The sequence below is a fragment of the Nestor notabilis genome, unplaced genomic scaffold (assembly GCF_000696875.1).
Source record: "Nestor notabilis isolate BGI_N333 unplaced genomic scaffold, ASM69687v1 scaffold10747, whole genome shotgun sequence".
Lineage (NCBI taxonomy): Eukaryota > Metazoa > Chordata > Aves > Psittaciformes > Psittacidae > Nestor > Nestor notabilis.
The window spans coordinates 53,497-76,359 of NW_009935171.1; the positions used below are offsets into that span (position 1 = coordinate 53,497).

The 22,863-nt window shown below is 41.1% G+C and overlaps 1 protein-coding gene across 1 annotated transcript; it reads right to left on the reverse strand.

Annotated features, from left to right (window-relative positions):
- Positions 1-149: 149 nt before the first annotated feature.
- On the reverse strand, positions 150-22,626 carry RPA1 (replication protein A1, 70kDa; the record flags this gene model as incomplete). Its single annotated transcript, XM_010017714.1, has 16 exons — positions 150-1,177; positions 1,518-1,604; positions 4,976-5,083; positions 6,361-6,537; positions 7,865-7,997; positions 9,263-9,411; positions 11,032-11,171; positions 12,286-12,478; positions 12,609-12,677; positions 13,806-13,908; positions 14,811-14,943; positions 16,115-16,201; positions 20,798-20,886; positions 21,606-21,714; positions 22,229-22,307; positions 22,579-22,626. Coding segments are annotated over 16 exons (1,812 nt in total), but the record flags the coding sequence as incomplete, so codon positions are not given.
- Between the last annotated feature and the right edge of the window lie 237 nt (positions 22,627-22,863).

Below are 22,863 nucleotides of genomic sequence, written 5' to 3' on the forward strand. Positions count from 1 at the left end.
ACATCAGGCAAAGAAGTCTCCATTCTTCAGTCTAACCTTAGAGTTTGTAATAAGGTAACATCTCCCCCATGTGAACGCTTATTATGAAAGCTAATTAATTGCTTTCCAGTAATGAGAAGTCTTTGGTGTTCAAAGAAAGCAAAATTCACTACACAGGAATTAAACAGTGTTTATTGAAACAAAGCTTCCCCCCATTTGAAGACCTGTTTCTGATTAACATCATTACAAATAAAACCAAAGAAACTCGACATACAGACATACAAAATACGTACAGGCAGGAAATGTGAGCTAAAAAAAAAGAAAATCAGTCAAAAATCCATAGCATTAATTGAAGAAAAACTAAAGCAATGCTTTGTAGTTGCCTAGATTTCCCTGGGGGATGGAGAGTCAATGCTTATCTGCCTTCCTCAGAAGAGACAATTTTGATTAATATCAGACCCATCTGACTCAGCCTATTAAACCCTGAAGGAAGGATATTCTTCAGATACAAGAGATATGTCTTTGATTAATAATTCTACCATATTGCCATTCCAAGCATTAACAAATGCATGGTACCTGTGGAAAGAGAAAGCCTTTGAATTCTATGGAACTAGCTCACACTAATAGACCTGTTCTCCACCGTCCAGACCTGAAAGCTGCATGACAATCTTCCTCCTGCCCTCTGCTGAACAAGTCGAGGTGTCAAGGTTGCCACTACTTTCTTGCAAAGAAGACACAATGGTTAGGTAATTCAGCTTTACATATCATAAGAAAGCAAAGTTACTTCAGATGTTCTGAATGGTTTGTCTAAAGACCCCGGCAATCTGTCTAGAGATTCCTCTTCAGAGCTGTCACAGCTTAATAGATCACAACAGGCTACGAGATCATGGCCATTAAGAGTGCACTCTGACCTGCCAAGTGCATATCTTCAGAGAAATGCATTAAATCACTTAGCCCACTACACTGCACTACCATGCATGGTGTAACTAATGCCAAATTGTCACACACAGAGTGGGGAAAAAGTCAGTGTAACATCATCTACTGAGCTTTTCCTGGAAGCTCTAGCTTCACTCAGTCAGCACCAGCCTCCTCACCATAGCTGAGCATTCCTCCTGATGCTGGCGATCAGTCTCTTGCTGTACTCTCTGTAGTTCACAGGTTTGACATCCGTTGCTGTAGCTTTGATACGAGATTCATCCTGTGAAAGAGAAACATGGCATGGAAAAGAACTCTGAGCACTCTGGCATTTGGTTCTAACCTCCTTCCACCCCAGTAACATATTGCTCTTGGAACCAGGGTTAGCTGGGAGAGCTCCTACGTTGTTTTCATTCAAAACAAGCCAGGTTTGATGAACCTGAGAGGGAGAAGTGTTTGTGACAGTGGATCCCTCCTTCAGTGCTCAAGACTGACAGTATTTGCTGTGAGCAAGTATCTTTGGAAACTTCTCCCCACGAAGAGGAGGAAGCCACCTCCAACGAAGACAAGTCAACCTACAAAAGCCACGTGCTGCATTATTTGCCTTTGGGGGGGGTACTTACATTGTAAGTCTCCAGTTTCACTCGGATCCTGAACTCATACGTGCTGAAGTTTGCATTTTGGAACACTTCTTCAAAGGCCTGCTCGTTCTGTGAGAAGGACAAAGACAGCTATCAGCTGCAGACACTCCAGGCTTCTGACAGCGCCATGAACTTTCAGAACAGCTCCTCTTTTGCTGAGGGTGGCAAAACAGTGGAACTAACTGGATCATGGAGACAAGAGCTGAATCTCCCATCACATTCTGGATGCAAAAACCATAACTTAAAGAAAAAGTGAAGTTCAAGGTGAAGGCTTTTAGCTCCCTAAGCAAAATTACTCATCGTTGCATCAAACCTGCAACCAAATGTACAGAACGAAAACACGATAAACCTACATGAGATCCTCTCATGGTGCTCAACTGGCCCATTCTGATGTTCTGATGTGACCACAAACATTGACAGAGTTGTTTTCTCATTAATTGTCTCATTAGGCATTCTATTTCTCTGCTTCTCCATCAAGGCTCTATCTATCCTTCACATGCTGACATGGACCTATTTAAGTGAATGTTCTATAAAAGAAAAAAAAGGTGGATGCATGTTCCAAACATGCTTTTATAACCATTAGAAGATTCATATTTATAACATAAGCCGCTTCTAATTACCATATGAACACCAAACATCACCATTTATAACAGACAATTTGTCAAAACAGGAGAAGAGAAGCAGACAAGTTGTGGAGACTGTGGAGAAAAAAGTTTATTTTGGTGAAAATTAGTTGTAAAAAAACCCTTTGCTGACATTCTACAACAATTCTGCAGCCCCACAATGATACAGGCAAGTAATTATTAATGTATTTATCTACCAGATGCACTTGACTTCATCAGTCACTCCAGCAGCAGACAGAGCATCTGATCTGGAGCTGAACCCACCTCAGTTTCACTCCTATTCCAAGTGATACATCTGCTGTTTTTCAATGCACCCAGCACTATTTTACACTACACAGTGATTCTCCGAAGGCTCAGAAAAACACAACAAATGAAGGTGAACAGGAGTAGCCAGTTTCACAGCCTGCAGAATTCAGGCATATCCTTCCTGAATGTTAAAAAACCCTTCTTCTGACCATTGTATGGATTAGAGGATAAGAAAACTCGCTTAATAAAGCATTTGGCTTCTGTTTCCAGCTCTGCCACAAACGATGCTAACCATTAGTGAGTGGAAAATGCCGTTAGCATACCAGTCACTGCTACCCCACGTTACCTCCTTTGGTAACAAGCACAGTGGAGAAGCAGATGAAAAACCTGCCATGTATATCTATGCTTGGCATGGTCACTGCCTGTGCGTGGACTCAGTATATACTGTGAGCAGTGGAAAGACTCCCACCAACTTCACAGAGTACTGCATCAGGTCTTCAGAGAAAAACCACTAAGAAAAGCTCACTGAAAACGCATCAAGTACCATTTTTAAAGGTTCATAAAAGTGTCAAATCAAAACCAATTTCTCTTGGAAAAAAGAGCTCATTCCATATTATGTTCCATTTTCTAGCCTCAGCCATTTCCATTAGGCAGCTCTTCAAAAGACATTACATGTTTGTACTGTTACATAGGATCTGCTGTCTCTCCTTCCCCACCCGGTTTTCTTCACCATTAAAGGTGACTAAGAAATTTTGTTTGAACTCTAGCAGAGATTCAGCACGAGTGAAGTAAGAAAATATTGACAAGAATGTCTGAGAATGGGAATGCAGAAGCACAAGCACATCTAATTAGAATGCCATCGCAATACAGCTTCCTTCAGAACAGAGGTGGCCAGCCTTCATAATATCACAAAACCTGAGCATCCCACAGCCACAAGCTTCGTACCATTACCTTAGGCAGCCAAAGTGCAGGAATGTCCAAACCCCATTCTTGTATATACATTAGTGAACAACTAACCCTGCTTTTCAGAAGCAATGAGGTCTTTAACAGCATCTCAGGACAACAGCCTCAACAATCCCTCCTGCTTCCCTTGCCTCCCACAGCCAAGTAATAGGTTAACCAACAAACTGGTGTATCTGCGAAGCCCCAGCATGATCCAGCCTGGGAGTACATCAATGCTCATATGCAATTCAAGAACTTAATCTGCTTTCTGTATCATCATTTAAAAACCAAAATGAAACCACACAGATTTTATACAGCAGACAACTAAGAAAAAAAAATTAGGAAAAGATTTAGGCTGCAAGAAAGGAAAATGCAGCAGAGAAGCACACAGTGACAAAGGGAAGAAAATACTGTATGTTACTGTTTAATGATTTACAACCTTAAGAACTGTTCTAGTCTGTCAGAGAAAGATCACTTGAGCATCTCTACCAATGACCTATTTTAGAAGTCATCGTTTTCACATGACCCACAAAGTTTCTGGTGGTATTTCAGGGAAAAGAGCCTTCAACAGTGGGCTAAAATATATTAGTTCAAAAAGCTTCCTGCCTACTTACAAAGATACATACAAAGTGTTCTGGAACTTTTTGGTTTTGTAAACAATTTTTTGGAACACATTAGGGATAATGTTGCTAATGTTCAGGGCTAAAGCAATTTTTTTTGCAGATTCTTCAAATCTAGGCACAATGATAACACAGCCTGTCCTTTCTATTGGAGTTTAACGTGTTAAAGCTGTCAGCCCTCTAAAAGCTGTAGGACTCGGTTGTCTCTCAAGGTCCAGGTGATAAGGACAGGCTGATCTCCAGCTTTTCACAGCTAAAAGAGCTCAGAGGTAGACAGACTGACTGTGGGAGCAAACTATGGGGGAAACCAAGCAAATCTCTGTTCTCCAGGCAGATGGCCCATGGAAAATAATCCTAAAGGGAGTAAACAAGTCCCTGCCAAGAACTATGGATTAGGGAGAAGCACCGATTTGTGAATTTGTAAAAGATACCGAAGTCCAACATCTGGAGAACAATCCTAGGCTGGCAGGCCCTGAGCTGGCCTATCACCCAGAGAATGGGCAACATCAAATTCTTGCCAAATGAAGCAGAACATCCCTTTCTTTCCTATGGCACTCTTTGAAATAATGCTGTTAATTTCCACAGCAACTACACCAACATAACCCACTGCCTTTGCCACCCCTGCTGACTTAGGAGTGCTGTATGTGCAGACACAGGGATGAGATCATGCTCACTGATGAATCAGTACTGGTGTACATAGAATCATACCACAGAACCACAGACTGGCTTGGGTGGGAAGGGACCTTAAAGCTCCTCCAGTTCCAATCCCCTGCCATGGGCAGGAACACCTTCTACTAGAGCAGGTTGCTCCAGGATCCATCCTGCCTGGCCTTGAACACTGCCAGGGATGGGGCAGCCACAGCTTCTCTGGGCACCCTGTGCCAGTGTCTCTCAAAGTCAATATTACAAGAACATTTCCTTAGCAGGAGGATCAAAGAAAGCAAGAAATGTGTGAACACAGTTCAACTTCAAGAGACTTACTAAAAATGCAGTAAGCTCATTGACTGACCTTTTCCTTCAGTTCTCCCAGGAAAGCTGCATTTTGCCCAAGAATGAATTCTGCTGCATCTTGGAAACAAGTCACCCACTGATACTCTAGACAGTCTGCAATGGTCACCTAAAAAACAACCAAACCCAAAAGGTTATTTTACCCAATTGCCTATTCCTCAAGGAAGACAGTACAGAAGGGAAGTTTATTTCATAGCTATAGAGAGTTTTAGATTTCCAGTAACCACCAGAGCCCTGTGTACTGTAGGTACTTTCCATTGCTGAGGCTGGAAGGCACTGACTTTATACCTTCTTTTTTAAAGCTCCATAGAATGTCACAGTAACAACTCAAGTTAATATTGACAGTACACTGTGTCACAAGAAAAGGCCAGCAACATCACAATGGTACATACTGATGGGATATTCAGCTCTGTTCTGCTGTCACACATGAGCTGTGAGCAAGAACAAGTAGCCCCTAACAGTCACTTTTAAGGGGAACACCAGTGATGCTGCAAACTGCATTTACTTTGTATTTACCCGAGTACTTAAGCATAAAGACACGTAATACTGTGTTATGGGGAAACTATCAAAACATTCAAGGACAAGACAGAGCAGTAAAAAGATCAAGTACTTGCCTCAACATGCGTTTCCTGGCTGCTTTGACAATTAGGAATGGGAAAATAGGAGACACACTGTTCTGACTGTACCCTCAGTATCCCCTTTACATTCTACAAGAACGATTCTGCTATGTCAAGTAGCTCTGTGTTCCTAGAAGCTATCCACTAGAAATTATTCCAAAGCAGTTTGTGTTTTAGTGAGGCTGCAGAGATAGTTCCCTTCTCTCTACATGCCCACCTGGCACAGCGCTTCTGTGAAGCAGCTACAACTCTAACTTCTAATGTAAACCAGAACAAGGTTCAACGCTTACGGTATAAGTGGGCATCACAATAATGATCCCCAGACAACTTTCTGAAGCAGGTTCCATTAAAACATGAGACAGAACAATACCTACCAAAAAAAAAGAATGTACTAAATATAGGTAGCAGCTGTAAAAGTGCAATTACTGCTCTCCAGAAATGCCATTTACTTCAGTTTATCTTCACTACTGAAGAGGCGTAGGCCATCTGTACTCTGCACTGCATAGTACACTTGGAAACCAGAAGCAACTGAGCTAGCATCAACTTTTTGGCAAAGCAAAAAGCTTTTAATTGGAGTACTAGGAAAACAAACTGCTAATCAGCTCAATGAAACATCCCTCACTCAGGTACAGCACACAAGCCATTTCAATATCCCCGAACCCACAGGCACCACAGTACTCCAACACCTCATTCTCTGGGAAGATTTCTGTTTAGACTGTACAAGGAAAAGGAGCAAGAAACACCCTCTCCCTCTAATGCATTTACTCACCAGGAGCATCATGCGGTACTTGAAGTTGGGGAACTCACTGTCACACTTTTCACAACGATACAGTCCATTTTGTTGGTCTATCACTTTCTTATTGCAATCCTGAGAGGGACATGCCTGGTACATACAGTTCTCCTTGCGCAGATGTACGACTGTGCCCACACAGCTAAAATAATCCGCCTAGGAGAGTGAGTGTGCAAATTAGCCTCAAAATACTCAATGTTTTCCAATTCCGAATTAACTACAAAGCAAGGCACCCCATACTCGGGATAGTTAGGATTAGAAAGCTTAACAGCTCTGGATTATTGGGAAACTGGAAATCAAGCCCTCTGTTGCAATAATTGTCAGGCTTCCATTATGTTAACTAAAGCCCCTACAGCAAGATGATTTTGTGTTTCCATCGCAGGGAACTCCAATTGCTGGGTTTTCTTTAGATAAAGCATATTTGCTTCGCCATTGTGTCTGTTCAAATCTCCGCTTTTTCACAGGATTAAGATTCTCTGCTTTCCGACGCTGCTTTTGGGAGCCAATACAAAACCCAGAAAGGCTCCTGTGTAGTATTACAGATAAGCATTTGATTAAACTATAGCCTGCAGAACAAAATACCCACTCTCCATACTAAAATAATCATCCTAATGGTTTAAGGCCACAGTCAAATCTTTCAATAGATAAACAGAGGTTGCTTAAGAAGCACAGAAAAGAGCTGAATTACAGGTAAAGTTTTGTTCCTGAAATAGTATCTCAGAATGGGTTGGAAAGGACCTTTTTAGATCACTCAGTTCCAACCCTCTACCATGGGCAGAGATGCCTCACACTAGACCATGTCACCCAAGGCTCTGTCCAACCTGGCCTTGAACACTGCCAGGGATGGAGCATTTACCACTACTTTTGGCACACAGAGCCAGTGCCTCAGCACCCTCACAATAAAGAACTTCTTCCTTATATCTAACCTGAACTTCCCCTGTTTCAGTCTGAACCCATCACCCCTTGTCCTATCACTAGAATCCCTGATGAAGGAGTTCTTGCATATCCCAAACAGATAAGCAATTAAGTTTTGGGGGGAAATGTAAATAAAATTAATTAAAAATCAGTCAAAAAGCCGTATAAGCCTAGAAGTTACTGGTCTGAAATGCCAGAGACCTGGTTTTATTCCTAGCTTTTCTATTGACCAAGCGTGCACCCTTGAAAACCACTTCCTCCTAATGTACCTGTTTCTCCTAGAACACTTTATGCTATTTATAGGAACATCTCTGGGGCAAGCTCCTCCTTCCCCCACTTATACAAGGCTGAGAATTCTCCTGCAAACATAGTATCGTGTTGCAACAGCAGCAACAAGCCTGAATTTATTTGAAAAACAAAGAAGTATATTTATTAGCACAAATTCTGAGAGAATAAGCACATACTGCTCAACAACTGGACTACTTCATGCAGGCATTCTGCTTATTGAAGTCCAGCCTTTTATTTTCTCCCCAATCTACAAGGCTTGCACTCTGTGGCCATGCTTTACCTTATCTCCTTGGCCCAAGTTCTCAGCTTTGGCTTCATACAAAGTTTTCCAGTTGGTATTTGCTCCAGGTGCTGGCCCACCCCTCACATCAGAGATTGAAGTACATTCCAGCAGCTGCCCCTCGGAGTCAAACCTGGAACCACAAAGATCCACTTCTATTTTCAGAGAGCAGACCAATACAGACTTCCCAAAAGCTCACATTCAGTTTCATGTACTTAATACATGAGGGATTTTTTTTATCAATGATTGCAAAGGAAACTATTACAGTAATTTGTGTCTATTGCAAACAAAAATAGCATTTCAGAGTAAGTTAATAGTCTGACTTAATTAGCGCAGTATTTTACAAACCCACAAAAGGAGGACAAGCTTTGTTCTATATAACTGCAATTTGTTTGCCAGCTAGTGGTCAAACCACGCACTGCACGCTCCTTAAAGGAAGCCAGATAACAAGATTTAAGGGCATCAAGATATTTCCATAATTAAAATTAAATTACACGCTACCATTATCTTCACAGCAGCTTCGAAAGGAAAAGCAAATAGCATTGAAAAGATTATGTTTCCTCTGTTCAAGAAAGAAAAGGACAGCTTTGCAGCAAGAGGTTGTGCTGCCATCCTGGTGTGGTGGGGTTCTTCTGTGATCTGAGTAACACACCAGTGAGACTCACAAAAATTAACTTAATTAAAGTGTGACAGTAATAGCGAAGACCCACAATCAATTTTATCTTCAACCAATATGGGAGAGCCACAGCTCAATGACAAACAGAGGATGCCATTCTATTTTATCCACGTTTGGATGATATAACTAGAACCTGAAACCCCAGGATTCACGAATCTGATGCTGTCAGCACTCAATGCTACTTGTACACATGCCACATGTCACCATATTAGCAGCTTTAGCAGACAATTTAGCAACTACCTACAGCAGAAGCTATAAACCACCAAGAAATCACTTTGTTTTCCTGACAACAATAAAAATATGTTAGTTTGCTATCTGAAAAATATCTGATAAGGAATATACACTGGAAGAAGGGAACATAGCTCCTCCAATCCATACAGAGCGTGTATCAGATTCCACACCATGGGAAAAGCCTGAGAAGAAAATACTGTTATCTCAGATCATGCCTCAGAAAGTGGAGCTGGTCAAGTCTGATTTCATGCTGCCTTCCAAGGCTTTGGGTTAGTATGCACTTCTCCCATTTCAATTTTGCAAGGACTGTCATGGCATGACAAGTTTTTGAATTGAACATCTTAAGGAAGACAGCCTTTCAGGCTCCAGTGCTTTCAAGGAAGAGAAGTGTCTATAACCTTGGAACCCATCTCCTTTGCTACCTTTCTCCAGTACTATACAGACTGCTTAGACACAGAGAAACAGTAAAACAAATAAACACACAGTCATACCATCCTCGGAGCTTAAAAGCCTCTGGGTTATCAGGGTTGATGACAACTGTACTTGAGGACATGACAGACAGGCTTCTACCACCAAAATCAGAGACTCTGGCTCCTTTGATGGCTATCACAGGTTGTCTAGAACCATCAAACTGTTCAGCCTGCATGTGTGGAAAAACAGAACACATTAGTAGTGTGCTACAGTGGAGGTACTGAACTTGTGGTCATAACTCACAGAGCATGACAAGAGACCAAATCTGGATCAAACTATCTTGCTGTATTTAGAAGATAAGGTATCACTGGGAGTTTAAAGCAGCTAACAACTAAAGCTGCAATTGTAGCATTTCCTGGGGAACCACAGAATCCTTAAGTTACTCTGCCAAATGGGTTAAAAAAGGGACTGGTCCCCTCCATTAGGAGGACTTTAGAAAGGGGAATGGGTTATGGGAATAGAGGTTTCTCCAAACAGGAGGAATTATTTGGTCAGATTAGAACCTTCAGGAGATGAAACAACTCACTTGGCTTGACTGAGCCAGTCTTGTCTATTCTACTACAGCTGAAAAAGCAGAAGTGCAGGTGTGCTGACCAAACACTTTCTCCTGACTCTCCATTTTCTGTTTTTAATCTCATAAAGCTGCTTTAATGCTGTTCAATTGCCATCAGTTTGTTATCTGAGGAGTCTGACACCAACAAAGAACCTCTTGGCACGAGAGAGGTTTTGAAAGGTATAGATTTTCTGGACCCCACACCACTTAGCAAGCAAGGGGAGGGTCATGTGCTTAAAGACTGAAAACAAGCTGGAGTTAGCAGCAGCGTTCAATGTATCCATGAAATACAGAAAACACAAAACATAACCCAGCATTTAGGGCAATGACTGTTACAAAGGAGATACAGATTCTTAACATTGACTATGCCAGCTGCAAGCTACACGTCACTTCCCTTCAATGCTTCTTGGTTTATCTACCCTACAAGCAAGCAAAGAGATTTAACTGTGTAAAATGCAGACCCTGATCTCTGCTGGAAGAGTTACAGCAGGAATTGATCACCAGTAGCCTCTCCTTTAACAACCTTTTTCAACCTCCAAACTTGGTGATACTGAACTTCAGTTTACTTCATTTATATCAGCAGATGGTTAACAGTGTTTAGCTATCTCCAGTATCAGTGCACTTGATCATTTAGCCATAAAGCATCACTGTCAAGCTGGCAGGATCATTCCCATTTGATTGACTGGAACATAAATCCCTAAGTATCTACAACACCAATGGAAAACAAAGTAGCCTGTTAACAGGACAAAGCAGCATGTTTATTGCAACTACTCAAACTTTAAATTCTAAGGCTCTGATGCTTTAAACTAGTCTGAGATACAGCTTCTCAAGCCCTTAGTTAAGCAGCAATTTATGCAGGGTAACATGTATCCCCACCCCATGAATAAAATTCATCTCCAACGAGACCACTGTAGCCAGCAGGCGTTTCCATAATCAAACTGCAACTCCTATCCTTTCCTAAATCAGAAATCTGTTATCTTAAGTGTTTTGGTTTGAGACATAATGTCTGCAGTTGTTCAGAACACATTAGTCAGATCACGTCAGCAGTTTGTCAGAGAAAGGTTAAGAACATCACACCTGAATGAAACCAGACAGTCTTTCACCTTCTCTCTGCCCTGATCCTTAAGCACCCAGGACTCTGCCTCAGTGCTGTGTCCATCTCAGATGACAACAGCACATTCGTTTCCTCACCCTACACAGAGACCTTTGCTTAAGAACAGGTAAGAGTGAACATACCTCATTTCCCCATAGCGTTGCTGTCACCAGCTTCCCTGATATATCCATCAGATGCACGTTCCTCTTTGATACCTCCCTATTGTTAGATCTCACTGTAATTTTAGTGACATCTTCATAGCTCTTACAAATTCCAATTACATCTGAAAAACAGTTACAATTGAGTTAGAGTTACCCAAGGGTCACAGTTGGGGAATACAAGATCACAAGAAAAGTATTCAAACCTACTGTCAGATTTCTACCTTGTATCCTAGCTCCCTATTCAAATCAAATCTGATATGGAAATTAAGCATATTATGGTAGGAATGCTCCACTACAGAACTCTTCAGTGCTTTAATTTTGTTGATGAATTCATTAAGATATTCATGAATGCAAGCCTCACCACATTAGCAAGATCAAGACATTGTACTATCTCTTCCCATCACATTCTGCCAAAGGATATCAGCCCTGATCCTGTAACACACACTCTTGCTGTTTAAACACAAGTCTCTCAGGCAAGAGGTTTCAAAGTGACTGTAACACAACTGTAGAGCATCTGGCTGGTGCCTTCACTGTAGCCCCATGACCGCTATGTGCGATTTAAACTTCAGTCTGCATGTTTGGGTGGATAAGAGCTAACAGCATCCCTTTGGCACCCCTTAAATAGATCCCATTTTTAATATTACAGATCTACCTTTAATATTGCAAGCTGAATGCCTCTGAATCACAGGCATCTTGTGCCTGAGAAACCTGAGAACCCTCGCCCCCACCCCAGCCTCTGATTTTTCCGGAGTACTCTGCCCAACGAATGACAGAAAAACAAACCTCCAATACTTCACAAAGCAAGCCAAAACAGTCATGCAACTTGGACTTGGATGCAACAAATCATGCCAAAATCACTACAGAGATAATTAGATAGTGAAAGAAAGCAAGACCACAGAAGGTATGAAATGCACACGTGCTGAGCAAGGACATTTTTCTCTCAGCCTTTTTCCGTGCAAAACAATCATCATAGTACAATAAACAAGTATCAGTTACTATCTCTCATTTGAAGCATGAGTTTGAAGAAAATCTATCCTATATTGTTAGCAGAAGAAGGCAAAGGCATCTTAACAGGAAGGCTGCACAAGGTATTTTTAATGGCAACCATCACTGGCTAGCTTCATTTAAGAGATCATGACACTCAAAGCATTGTATGCTCACTACCTCCCCAGCATTCAGGACACAAAAGTAAGACTTCAAAGCTTTAAAGCTTGCAGCTTTGCTACTTAGACTGACCAACAATTGAGTCTTTGGGTGTGTTCTCCAAGTCAGAGATGGATACAAAGTCAAACTGAACAGATGGAAGATGCTGGGCATCATCACAGGGCACAACTGAAGTCTCATTAGTGAATGTAATCTCATAGTCATTCTTAACAGCTGTATATTGCTTGTTAGCAGTCTTCAAATTGCCTTTGGTAAAATAATATACCTACAGGAAAAAGCAATGAAACAGAGGATATTATCAGAAGTCAGAGAGAGAAAATAGACTGTGTTCACCTTTAAAAATCCTCTCTCTTTTCTAGCTCATGTCAGTCTGTGAAAGCACAATGCTACCATACCTTGTTCAATTCAATGAGCGGAAAGAACTTGTCTGCTTGATCATTGAATGCAGTAGCTCTAATCTCACCCTGCAGGAAAATAGGAGAGCTGGTCAGAACTGAAATTCAGCATGAAAAAAAAACTAAAAAGAAATCTTTGCAATGTTAAGTGGCATCAGTTCTACAAGACACAATGTGGTCTGCCAGGCTAGCTCCAGGCATGTGAGAAACAAACAACATTCTCCTCACATTTGTAGTTATAGATAAAACAACATGTTCTACACCTGACCATCAAATCTCATTTTCAGGTCTCATTAGTATATCTGGAGCTTCAGAATGAAATGCATAAGGGCTACGTATACATACACCCCTGAAGAGGTACTCATAAACCTGGCATTGATTGCTGTTACACACAAAGAGAAAATTCAAATAGATCACACAGCTCCACAAGTTAGCCCACAGTATATTGTGCTATCTCCCACTCACACATGATAAGTCTTTAAGTAAGAATTAATAACAATTATAAAATCACTGGATATAAATATTGGGCTAAGGTTTTTTTTCTTACATCTGAATACAGACAGTGTGCAGAGAAAACAAATAGCTGATGGCAACATGTTACATTATTAACCTCGCATTTTATACTAAACATAATCTAGCAGAATCTTGTTTGTTTTCATGACAGGAGGCTGTAATTTGATAAGAGGTTTGACAAACTGCAAGTTTAGTTAGATTAACCAGATACCATTCCCCAAACAAACCACAGATGAAATTTCCTAGTATTACAATAATTTGTACTCTGATTTCCTCATGGAAATGAAAGCTTATAATAACTCAGAGGCAATGCTCCTCTCACTCCTTGTTTGGTAAGGTATATCTAAACAAGGATGAAACCTCACTCTCAATCCACAGGAAACCACCACAAACCTCAGTATTAGGCTGTCAGTTTCCATAAACAACTATATCTTGAAGCTGCAAAAATTCAGTCACAGACGATAGATTTTGATGAAAAACAATCAGTAACACCAGACATTTAAGACTCAATTCTGGGTAAAACTGGGTCGTTGATGCTCAATTAATGAATACAGAAACACAAGCTTCAGTTGTAATAAAAAGCACCATTTCCTATAATACACTTTATTTCCCCTAGTCTGTTTTTATGAAGGGCTCATCAGCATCTGGCATACATAATCTTTTTCCTCAACATATGACACTTACGCTTTCATCAACTAGCTCTATAGAAAAGAGCTTTCCTTCACCACGGGAGTTGCTCCAAGTGCGGATCTGGCCTTTTTGGGTAACACGAGCACAGATGGTCCACCTGAAATCATGCAAGAAATCAGTGTTCTGTGTATTTTTTCTTATATTCAGAGCAGATTGAATTGACAGACCTTTAGAACTGGAATGTCACTTTTAAAAAGCCAGAATCTTCCCACTGCACCTCAGCAACTCTACCTGCTTCTCATCTGCTTTCTATTTTAATGGCCTAAACCACTAAAGGTAGAAGGTTGTAGAAAAAGCAACAAAGCCAGCCATAAAGCATCTCATATGATAATAGCAGCGAACAATCCTCCTGCACAGAAGCAGGTCTCAAATCTTTGACTCTTCTAGGGTACATTTCTCAGACAGCAGTTTGCCTGTTCTGAAAAGCCATGCTAGAACTCAAGAGCTCAATTATAGGATTCGCATTTAACTCGGGTAATCAAATCAGTTTGCATAACTTAAAAATGTCATTCACGACATAATTACATCCTCATGCTTTTCAACAGAACAGTAGCCGAAGTGAATAGCTTACTGAGCTGTTTTGTCATTAAGTTACCAAAAAGGTTGCTTTAGGGAAAAAAAAGAAGAGAAGTCAATTGATTTTCAACTAAAATATTAAAAACCTATCAAGCTCAGCAGGGTAACTTCACCAAGACAATGAAAAGGCAAACAGATTGTCAGAGCATTGATGAAATTAACCCCCCCTCAAAACATAACAAAACCCCCCACCAAACAAGGAACAAAACCCAAACCAAAGCCCATCCAGCTCTGGAGGGGTTTTTTTGTTTGTTTCTCTGGGTGATTTTGCTTGTTGGTTTCATTTGTTTGAAGTTAACCAATAAAGTCAAAAGAACTCCAAGAATGATGTGACAGAGAGTCATACATGAGAAAGCAAAAAGAAGCTATTGTTCCTTCATGCCCGTGACATTGAGTAATACCTGGCACACCATAATAACTCACTTCGACTGGTATGGGTTCAGGCTGGCAATCGGCACTACTTTGGCCTGTGATCCCCCCGGTGTCTTCACTGAGCTGGGAGCACTTGCTTTACCAAACTGGTTTGAGGAAGGGTGGTACTTTGGAGCAGCAGGACCTTTCAAAAACCACAGCAAAGCACAATGAATTTCAGCCTTGCAGACAAAAGCCAGGTGAAAACCAACTCACGGTACAAGGTGAGGCAGAACTTCTCTCCCCATGCTATGGGGAGCTGCACGGAAGACTTGACACTGGGTAGGCACCTAAAGCTCCATTCACTGTGCTACATGGGTACCACAGCACGGCTAAAAGTTGATTGAATCATTTCTACTCTTGGTCACAGGTATTTTCCAGACACTCTCAGACCTTTAGAGCACTTACACTGGAAGTGGGGATGTGTCCAGAGTCAATCACTTAAACCGTGTTTAAGAGGGAAACAACTGGTTAGTAGTCAATCATCTAGAATACGGCACATCAAGCTTCAGATCTACACCATTTAAGGCAACAACTAAGGAATAGTACTCCACTGTCAAATAATCAAATCATTTCCTGCCACAAAGCAATACTGCTAATTCAAAACTGAATCTTGTCAATGTATAAGCATAGAACTCTTACAATCAGCTTTAAGTACAGGAAGGAAGAGCTTGTTTTCTGCTGCAGTAAGCAAGTGTCAAAATTCTACTATTTCAAATACTTCTTAAACACATGGATAAAGAATACAGACAAGTCAAAGCAGTACCAAGAGCTAGGACTAACATCTTTCTTGCTTTAAGAAAAGTCTACAAGCTGACATTTATATTGACTGCCCTTTTCTGTCCCTCACTATTTAGAGTCTTGATCAAAACCCCCTGTATTTATAGATACACTATCAAATAATTTCAGTCCTGTACCACCTAAACTGTTTGGCCTCAGCATCTCAGCACCAGTAACATCTGTTGGCCAGCTCCACACTGCAGCCTGCTTGGGTGTCCATAGAGCACTGTTTCAAGAATGCAGAATTCCATCAGACTAGATGTTCAGTTTACTCTGCTCCATCACTTTTTTCCTTTTTTTCCCCTTGGGAAAGAAGAAGGAAGTGGAACAGATTTTCCCCCTGTTTTTAAGAATTTATTATTAAATCCAAGTGTACAGTAGCCTCTTGAGAGAATTCATCTTGTCAAGCTACGGGTTACTGTTTAATGAAGTGTTTCTTGTGCAACACCATTATAGAAACATTCTTTTCCTAATACAAACTATAGTTTTGCACCACGTAAATAGGAAGCAGAATCCCTGCCCGGGATTGCTCTTACCTGCCACTGACAAATTGCCATTTGATTGCTGTGGTTTGCTGGGTGCTGGGTTTGCTGCTGGAGCTGAAGAACGTTGCTGCCCTTGCACTGTAAACAAATAGAGAGACCATAGAGTACAGCAAGGAGCAGAGTAATTAAAACTGCCTTTAAATCTTGGAAGGAAATAAGACCTGCATGAAAAGTTCATTTAAAACCCAGAACACATGCTGAAATTCAGGTGTTCTAGACACAGCAGTAGCAAGCTATTTGTTGAACCATATTACCATGGAGAAATTTCAGTTAGATCTCTTTCCTCAAGCAACTGCTTTCTACTTTGAAAGAACTCAGGGTTGACACTTATTTAAAAGGACAGCACTGAAGTAATCTTGACAACTTCTCAGTGGTGACAGGCTTCCACTGCTCTGACAGGTAGTTTCTGCTACTACCTAACAGCTAAGATAAGAAAAACTGTAGGAGAATTCCCTCTTGAAACTCAGAAATGGTCAAAACCCACTGGGGAAAGTCAAACCTGAAGCTAACGTAAGACAAAGAAAACACCTGCTATATTTTATTGCCAAAATATGAAGATATTTAACGTGGGTGTGATGGAGTCATCATTTCCGCATTCACCAGAGTCCCTCTTGGGACACAGCAGTCTATTGCATAGGGAGAAAAGTGATGGCATAGTAAGTACATATTGTTCAATTTTTCAGATTCCAGGATTTTTACTTGCCTTATCCTGGTGATAAATTACACGAGAAAGAGCAGAGTGACTTACCTAGAGAAATAGTACATTAGAAGACTAATCTACCGTTCAAACATTTAAATTCCTTCACAGAATACTTGTCCTAGCCTATTTTGCCTCCAGATGAGAAAATATCCAACCATTTCCCATCTTTTTGGAGGCAACTCATGCTTAAGCCGTTGGTTTGCAGGAAGCCCTAGGCCTGAGCAGGCAAAACCCCCCCTGCTTTGGGATGGATGCAAGGAAGATGGTCAGAGAAAGTGGATAAAGAAGGTCAAGACCAAGCCGTAAGCAACTCGAGGAACAAAAGCAGAGAATGCCATACAGAAGGGCAAGAAAGGATGGCACAGAAGGAAGGAGGAGCAACAAAGGGACACCCTGCTGCAGCATCACCTGATGTTGGCTAGTCTACAGAGGTAACCCTCTGCTTGTATTTAATCCAGAACAAGGTCCTTGCACCAACCCCAGTCTGCTCCTCTAAGTTGCCGCAGTAGAGTCACATCGGTGAGCTGGTGACAGCAATCTCCCTGGCAACAGTGACGTCAAACAGCAATGTGTATTTACTGCAGAATCCACTAGATGGAGAAACCAGATTTCACCCTCCTCAGGTATGGGAAGGACCCAGGCAGGGTCAGTGCTCATCACCCTAAACTCACCCTGGGTAAGAGAAGAAGAAAGGGGAAAACCCCAACAAAACGCATTGAGAGAAAAATGCCTGGTCAGGGAAAGGATAGTGAAGAAGAGGGATGTGCCTATGAAACAGCAAGAGATTTCCTTGCTACTTTTGTTCCAAATGTTTTTTCCCCCTAGGATTTAAAAATAAAGCAAACACCAAAAACTAAACCAAAGACCACTACATACATTAGAACCTTTGCATGTTACGAAACACACATTCACATTTCGAGGGCTGCCTACCCATAGCTGGTGTTTCTCAACAGATTAAGAATATATTAACACATTTCTGCATGTGTTCAAATACAGAAGTAGCAGAAATATCTCTCCAGTTTTCTCACTTGTAGAGTTGAAGGACTCAAACTATGATTTTTGGTGGCTGGTGGCCTACAGATCACTTAAGGTGCTCAGAAAAGTGACTCCTCTGCCTGGTTTTCACTGCTAGTTTTTATTAGCAGAAGCTGAAAACAACACTTGAAATACCAAATGACATTTCTGCTCTATATCCTGGGTTAGCCAAACACAAGACCTTCAGCTAAAGCCAGTCACACAGCCCACTCTCATTTAATAGCTGTAGAACAATCACCCTCTGCTTCCAGTAATTTGTTGCCAGGAGGTACTGCTACAGAGCCATGGTGATAGAAAACCAGTCCCAGAACTGAGCAGCAGGATGGAGCGGGTGAAAAGAAGGAAAGAGAACACACTTTGAAAGCATGTATACCAAAACACAATGGTGGGAAGGGCAAGAAGAGAGTTCAAGTGAACATGTAAGTATACAGACATTTCAACATTGAGAGATTAATGACAGAAGTTAAACATAAGTAGCAAGTAATTGTCACAGTAAGAAGGAAGTCCAGCATCAGAGTAATTTGAATGAGATTAACGACAGTAATAACATTACCATCTAGTTTCCAACAACAAAAAAACCTGCTCAATCTTCATTTTCAGTACTATTATGAAATGCTGCCTGAAAAGGGTTTTCTTTATGATATGTATTAAGAAGATTGTGTCTCCAGTTTCCTTGTTAGGCAGATTAACCACCTACTGCTCAAGTGGAAAGTGGCCAAAAGCCAGCTTCTCACTTCCTGGGTCCTACTGGGGTATTAAAGTTGAGGAAAGAATATTCCTTAATCCTAGATCTAGCAACTTGACATCTGTATTTCAAGTGAAACCAAAAGTAGGATTTTTTGAATACCTCAACTTTTTTCCATGAAAACCACAAAGTGCTTTTAGAGACTTATTGTGCTTTAGCTGAGTGTTTCTCAGAAGCCCAATCTCTCAATATACACAGGAACTTAAAGAATCTGTAACTTGAAATACACCTCTGTCAAGGCCTCCGTGACAAATCAAACAGCCCTGCAGAGCAGAAGCATGTTAAGCACACTTCATCTAAACTATTACTGTCCTCTGTAACTGAAATCTTAGTATCAAATAAAACAGTATGAGGTCTGCAGAATAAAGTTAGTTAAAATGAAATGCACAACACTTCAAATCCAGCATCTCCTATCTACTGCAACACCACACTTACAATGATCATAGACCTATAACATCTCCAAAAGTGTTGATCTGAAAATGTCATCGCCAAGTACTTTTGTAAACCCACACAAAGAACACAACTTGGATGAAAGTCATGGTAATTTTACCAAAATTTAGAGTCTTAAAGGTATATTTTCAGCTCAGTTCTGTAACATAGCACATTCCCTGGCGTTTCTAAGCAACAATATAACTGAAAAACACTATAGTTCACAAGCTCTTGTATCACACAAGCAAAGGAAATGGGAGAAAGGCACAAAACAGTCTGCTCCACAGCTATTCTGAAAATCTTGGTCTCTACAGCAACTGGGGGATTAAACCATAAAATCCGAGATGTCAACACATTTTTTAAACAGCAATTAGCTAAGTAACTATCAAAGGAACAAAGGATTCTTTTAGGCTCATTTAACAAACGCCCCTCTAATTCCCCAGGAAAAAAGAAAAGTTAATAAAGAAAGATGTCTCTGCCTTCACAACTAAGTCTAATATCTACCTCTATTAGTAAAGGAGCTTTTTTACCAGAATAGCAGTGTACCTACCACTGCTGTCTGTCCAAAATATCCTACAGAAAATTTCTGCCACTGGTGCGTGGTTCCCAAGTAATAAAAAGATACTGATTCACTTCCACTGGGGTGGGATCAAGAAGAGCTATTTGCTACTAAATTTCAACAATTATCTGGATATACATCAATGACAGAGCTGTTCAAATATATTCTTTAAGTGCTTATTATCCTCTCTCTCTTTTAAAGACTAGAACTTGAAGAATAGAACCTACTTTTGAATGTATCTCAGGGGAAGGGGAGATATATATATATATATGTATCTCAATTCAAACAAATGCTTAACTGAGAACTGTAACCTCAGCACATGAAAATGAAGAACACAGTTACTTATGCAACATAATAAACCCAAAAGATTCATGGCAGCACCCAGTGCACCATGGTTTTCCAGGTGGCAGGGTGGGAATGGGTGCTTAGGGAAGTCTGGTCTGTATGCTGGCTGTGTTTTCATACCAGCCTCTCCTCTATGTACTTCAAGCAATCTAAGTTTTAGTGCTTCCTGAACCCAACATTCATGCAGAGGATGTATTGTTATGTTTAACAGCCTTTAATGGATTTTTCTTTCATGTCTAATTGCTTTTTGAACCTGTGCCAACTTTTGGCAGCTACCTCAACAAGTTCCATAATTTAACTCTGCAGTTTAGGGGATGCGGTACAGCCTTTGTTTTAAAACCACCACCTGACAACAGGAGAACTCAAGAGCATCAAATGTATGTAGAAAAGAAAGAGAGATTCATCATTCTTTATTCATCCCCTCCACACTGCCTTATATTTTTATAGATCATTATTACATCTTCCTCCTGCTGTTTTCTTTCCCGACAGAAGAAATTATGATCTATTTGATTACTCATTAGGAGGAGACATAGAATAGCTGCTGCATACTTACTGGAACTCTAGGTAGAGACCATTAACATAGAATAAAAGCCTGCTGATGTTATCACAGGGTATAGATACTTCTCAATACCACGTAGAGACTGAAGCTTCAGCCATGGTGCAGAGTTTATTAACGTATGAACAAAACCCGTTTTGCGTTATACATATAGAAAGGATTTAAAGATCTGGACATCTCTGTTGCAGGCATAAGAAAGCTGTACATGTCTGACTGCTGCTTTTTAAGTGAAAGAAAGAGCCAACTGAAATCTATCATAACAGACAGTCTGTTCAGAATGGTATTTGTTTACAGAGGATACTCACCTTCATTATATGGCACTGGGTTGCCAATATTGCCACCAACCTTATCAGCAGTTTTCAGAACATTTAAATCCATCAGTATAACCACTCTCCTACAAAAACAGAACAGACAGCAATAAAGGCTTTCCTCTACTAGTCTATCAGACTCTGAGTATCCTCTGCAGCAGATTAAGAGAACCAACCATTAGGGGCTGGTTCCTTGGGTGAGGAATCTGGAAGACAAAAGCTCTGTCATCTTAGCCCTCTCCTGCATATGAATTCAGTCCATATTCTCCTAGACACATACATAGCCCAGGGCCAGGTTGGACAGAGCTTTGAGCAACCTGCTCTAGTGGAAGGTGTCCTTGCCCATGGCAGGGGGCTGGAACTGGATGAGCTTTAAGGTCCTTTCAACCCAAACCACTGTGTGATTCTCTAAGTTTTTCTATATCGCTCCCTCAGATCCCTTCTTGTTTTGCAGTATCCTACCTCCCTTCCCTCAAATTTTCCTAAAAAGACAGGCCAGATTCCACAGCTTTTAGGTTACAAGAAGTCTTCACTGTTTCTTTTCCACAGCAGATAATTGTCAGTGAATTTTAACAAAAGTGTACAATTTGGAGTATTCCAACTGAACTTTACATTACTAAACCACTGCACTACACATATCTGTACCCACTTCAGTCAGACTCAAAGTTTCTTATCTTCTGCTATTGCTTGTGCTAAAGGCTGGGTATTTTCATCATCATTTGTTAATCCCAATCAAAAGCATCTAGCATTTACAATAAGTACAGCTGCCTTTCTGTAGGACTGTACTTAGAAGAAACAGATATACCTTCCATCTTTCAGGCTGTTGACAATGAACCTGTTAACCTGGCAAATACACTGTGCTGATAAGCGTTCCTCTTCCACCAGAGCGTTCAGCTGCGTTGCCAACATGAATGCTGCAGAAACAGAGGGAAAACATGGAAACAATTAACACATTCCAGCCTTAAAAAGGGGCTGCCATGGTTGGCTATAACTGTTCCAGCCAGTTTAGTGTTAGCTCTACAACTTGCTCAGTTAGTTAACACACAGAAAACAGTGTAACCACTGACAAGTCACCAAAACCAAAGATAATCTATAAGGTATTTATTTTCCCAAACTTCAGAGTGCAGCAATACCTAGGATGATACCAACTCAGAGAAATATTAAGCTAAATTGCTTCAAAACTGTTATAAAAACACATATAGATCTCTGTATTTTCGTTATATTTTTGTGAGCTTAAAGCTCACAATGAAAGTCTCAGAAGAGGAAGGCTTTGTCTAAATGTTAGAATGCAGTTACACACCTCAGAGTCTGCGGTTCCCATAGAAGCCCCATTCTCCTTTCACTTTGCACCTAGACATTAGGCCAGGAACTTTAGTACCCTTAGTATCTCCACACTTACAAAGCTCTCAGTGTTGTTTTCATACTTACAGGAGAGTGTGTTCACCCCATCGCTCATCAGCACTCGGTAACGCGGTGGCCCGTTTCCTGTAGCAATAGCCCGTGTATTCTACGGGGGAAAAAAAACAGATTATTGATTCTTATTTGTTCAGAAACCCTTCACAACCACAAAGTGATTAGCAAACATCTTTTATTCAGCTTAGTTTTGGTTTTTTAAGCACTGATATCAACAGCATAGCCACAGTCACGCAAAACAAAGCTAAAAGGATATCAGCCTTGCTTGGCTCCTCTGACAAGGAAGTTTGGCTGCGCTCAAAAGTCTACAGGGAAGCACCCACAGTCACTAAGGGACCGGACAAGAGGCCATGGAGTGTACTCACGATGACTTGTAGCACAGGCTTGGAGACGTTCTCCCCCTGCATTATGGCCTAGAGAAGAGAAAAGCAGACCCTCAGAAAGGTGCCACCGCCTCGCTTCCAGACCACAGCTGAGGAGAGAACGCCTTGGAACGGCCAAAGACACGCGAAGTGCCGTCCCCGCTGGACCCGACCAGGTCCCACGCTGCCTCCTGGGGCCGGGCCCTGCTCTGGGCCTGGTTTTCCCGCTCAGGACTGGGCCGGGCCCGTTCTCCCCAGGGCCAGGCTTGACCCCACGCGTCTTCACCC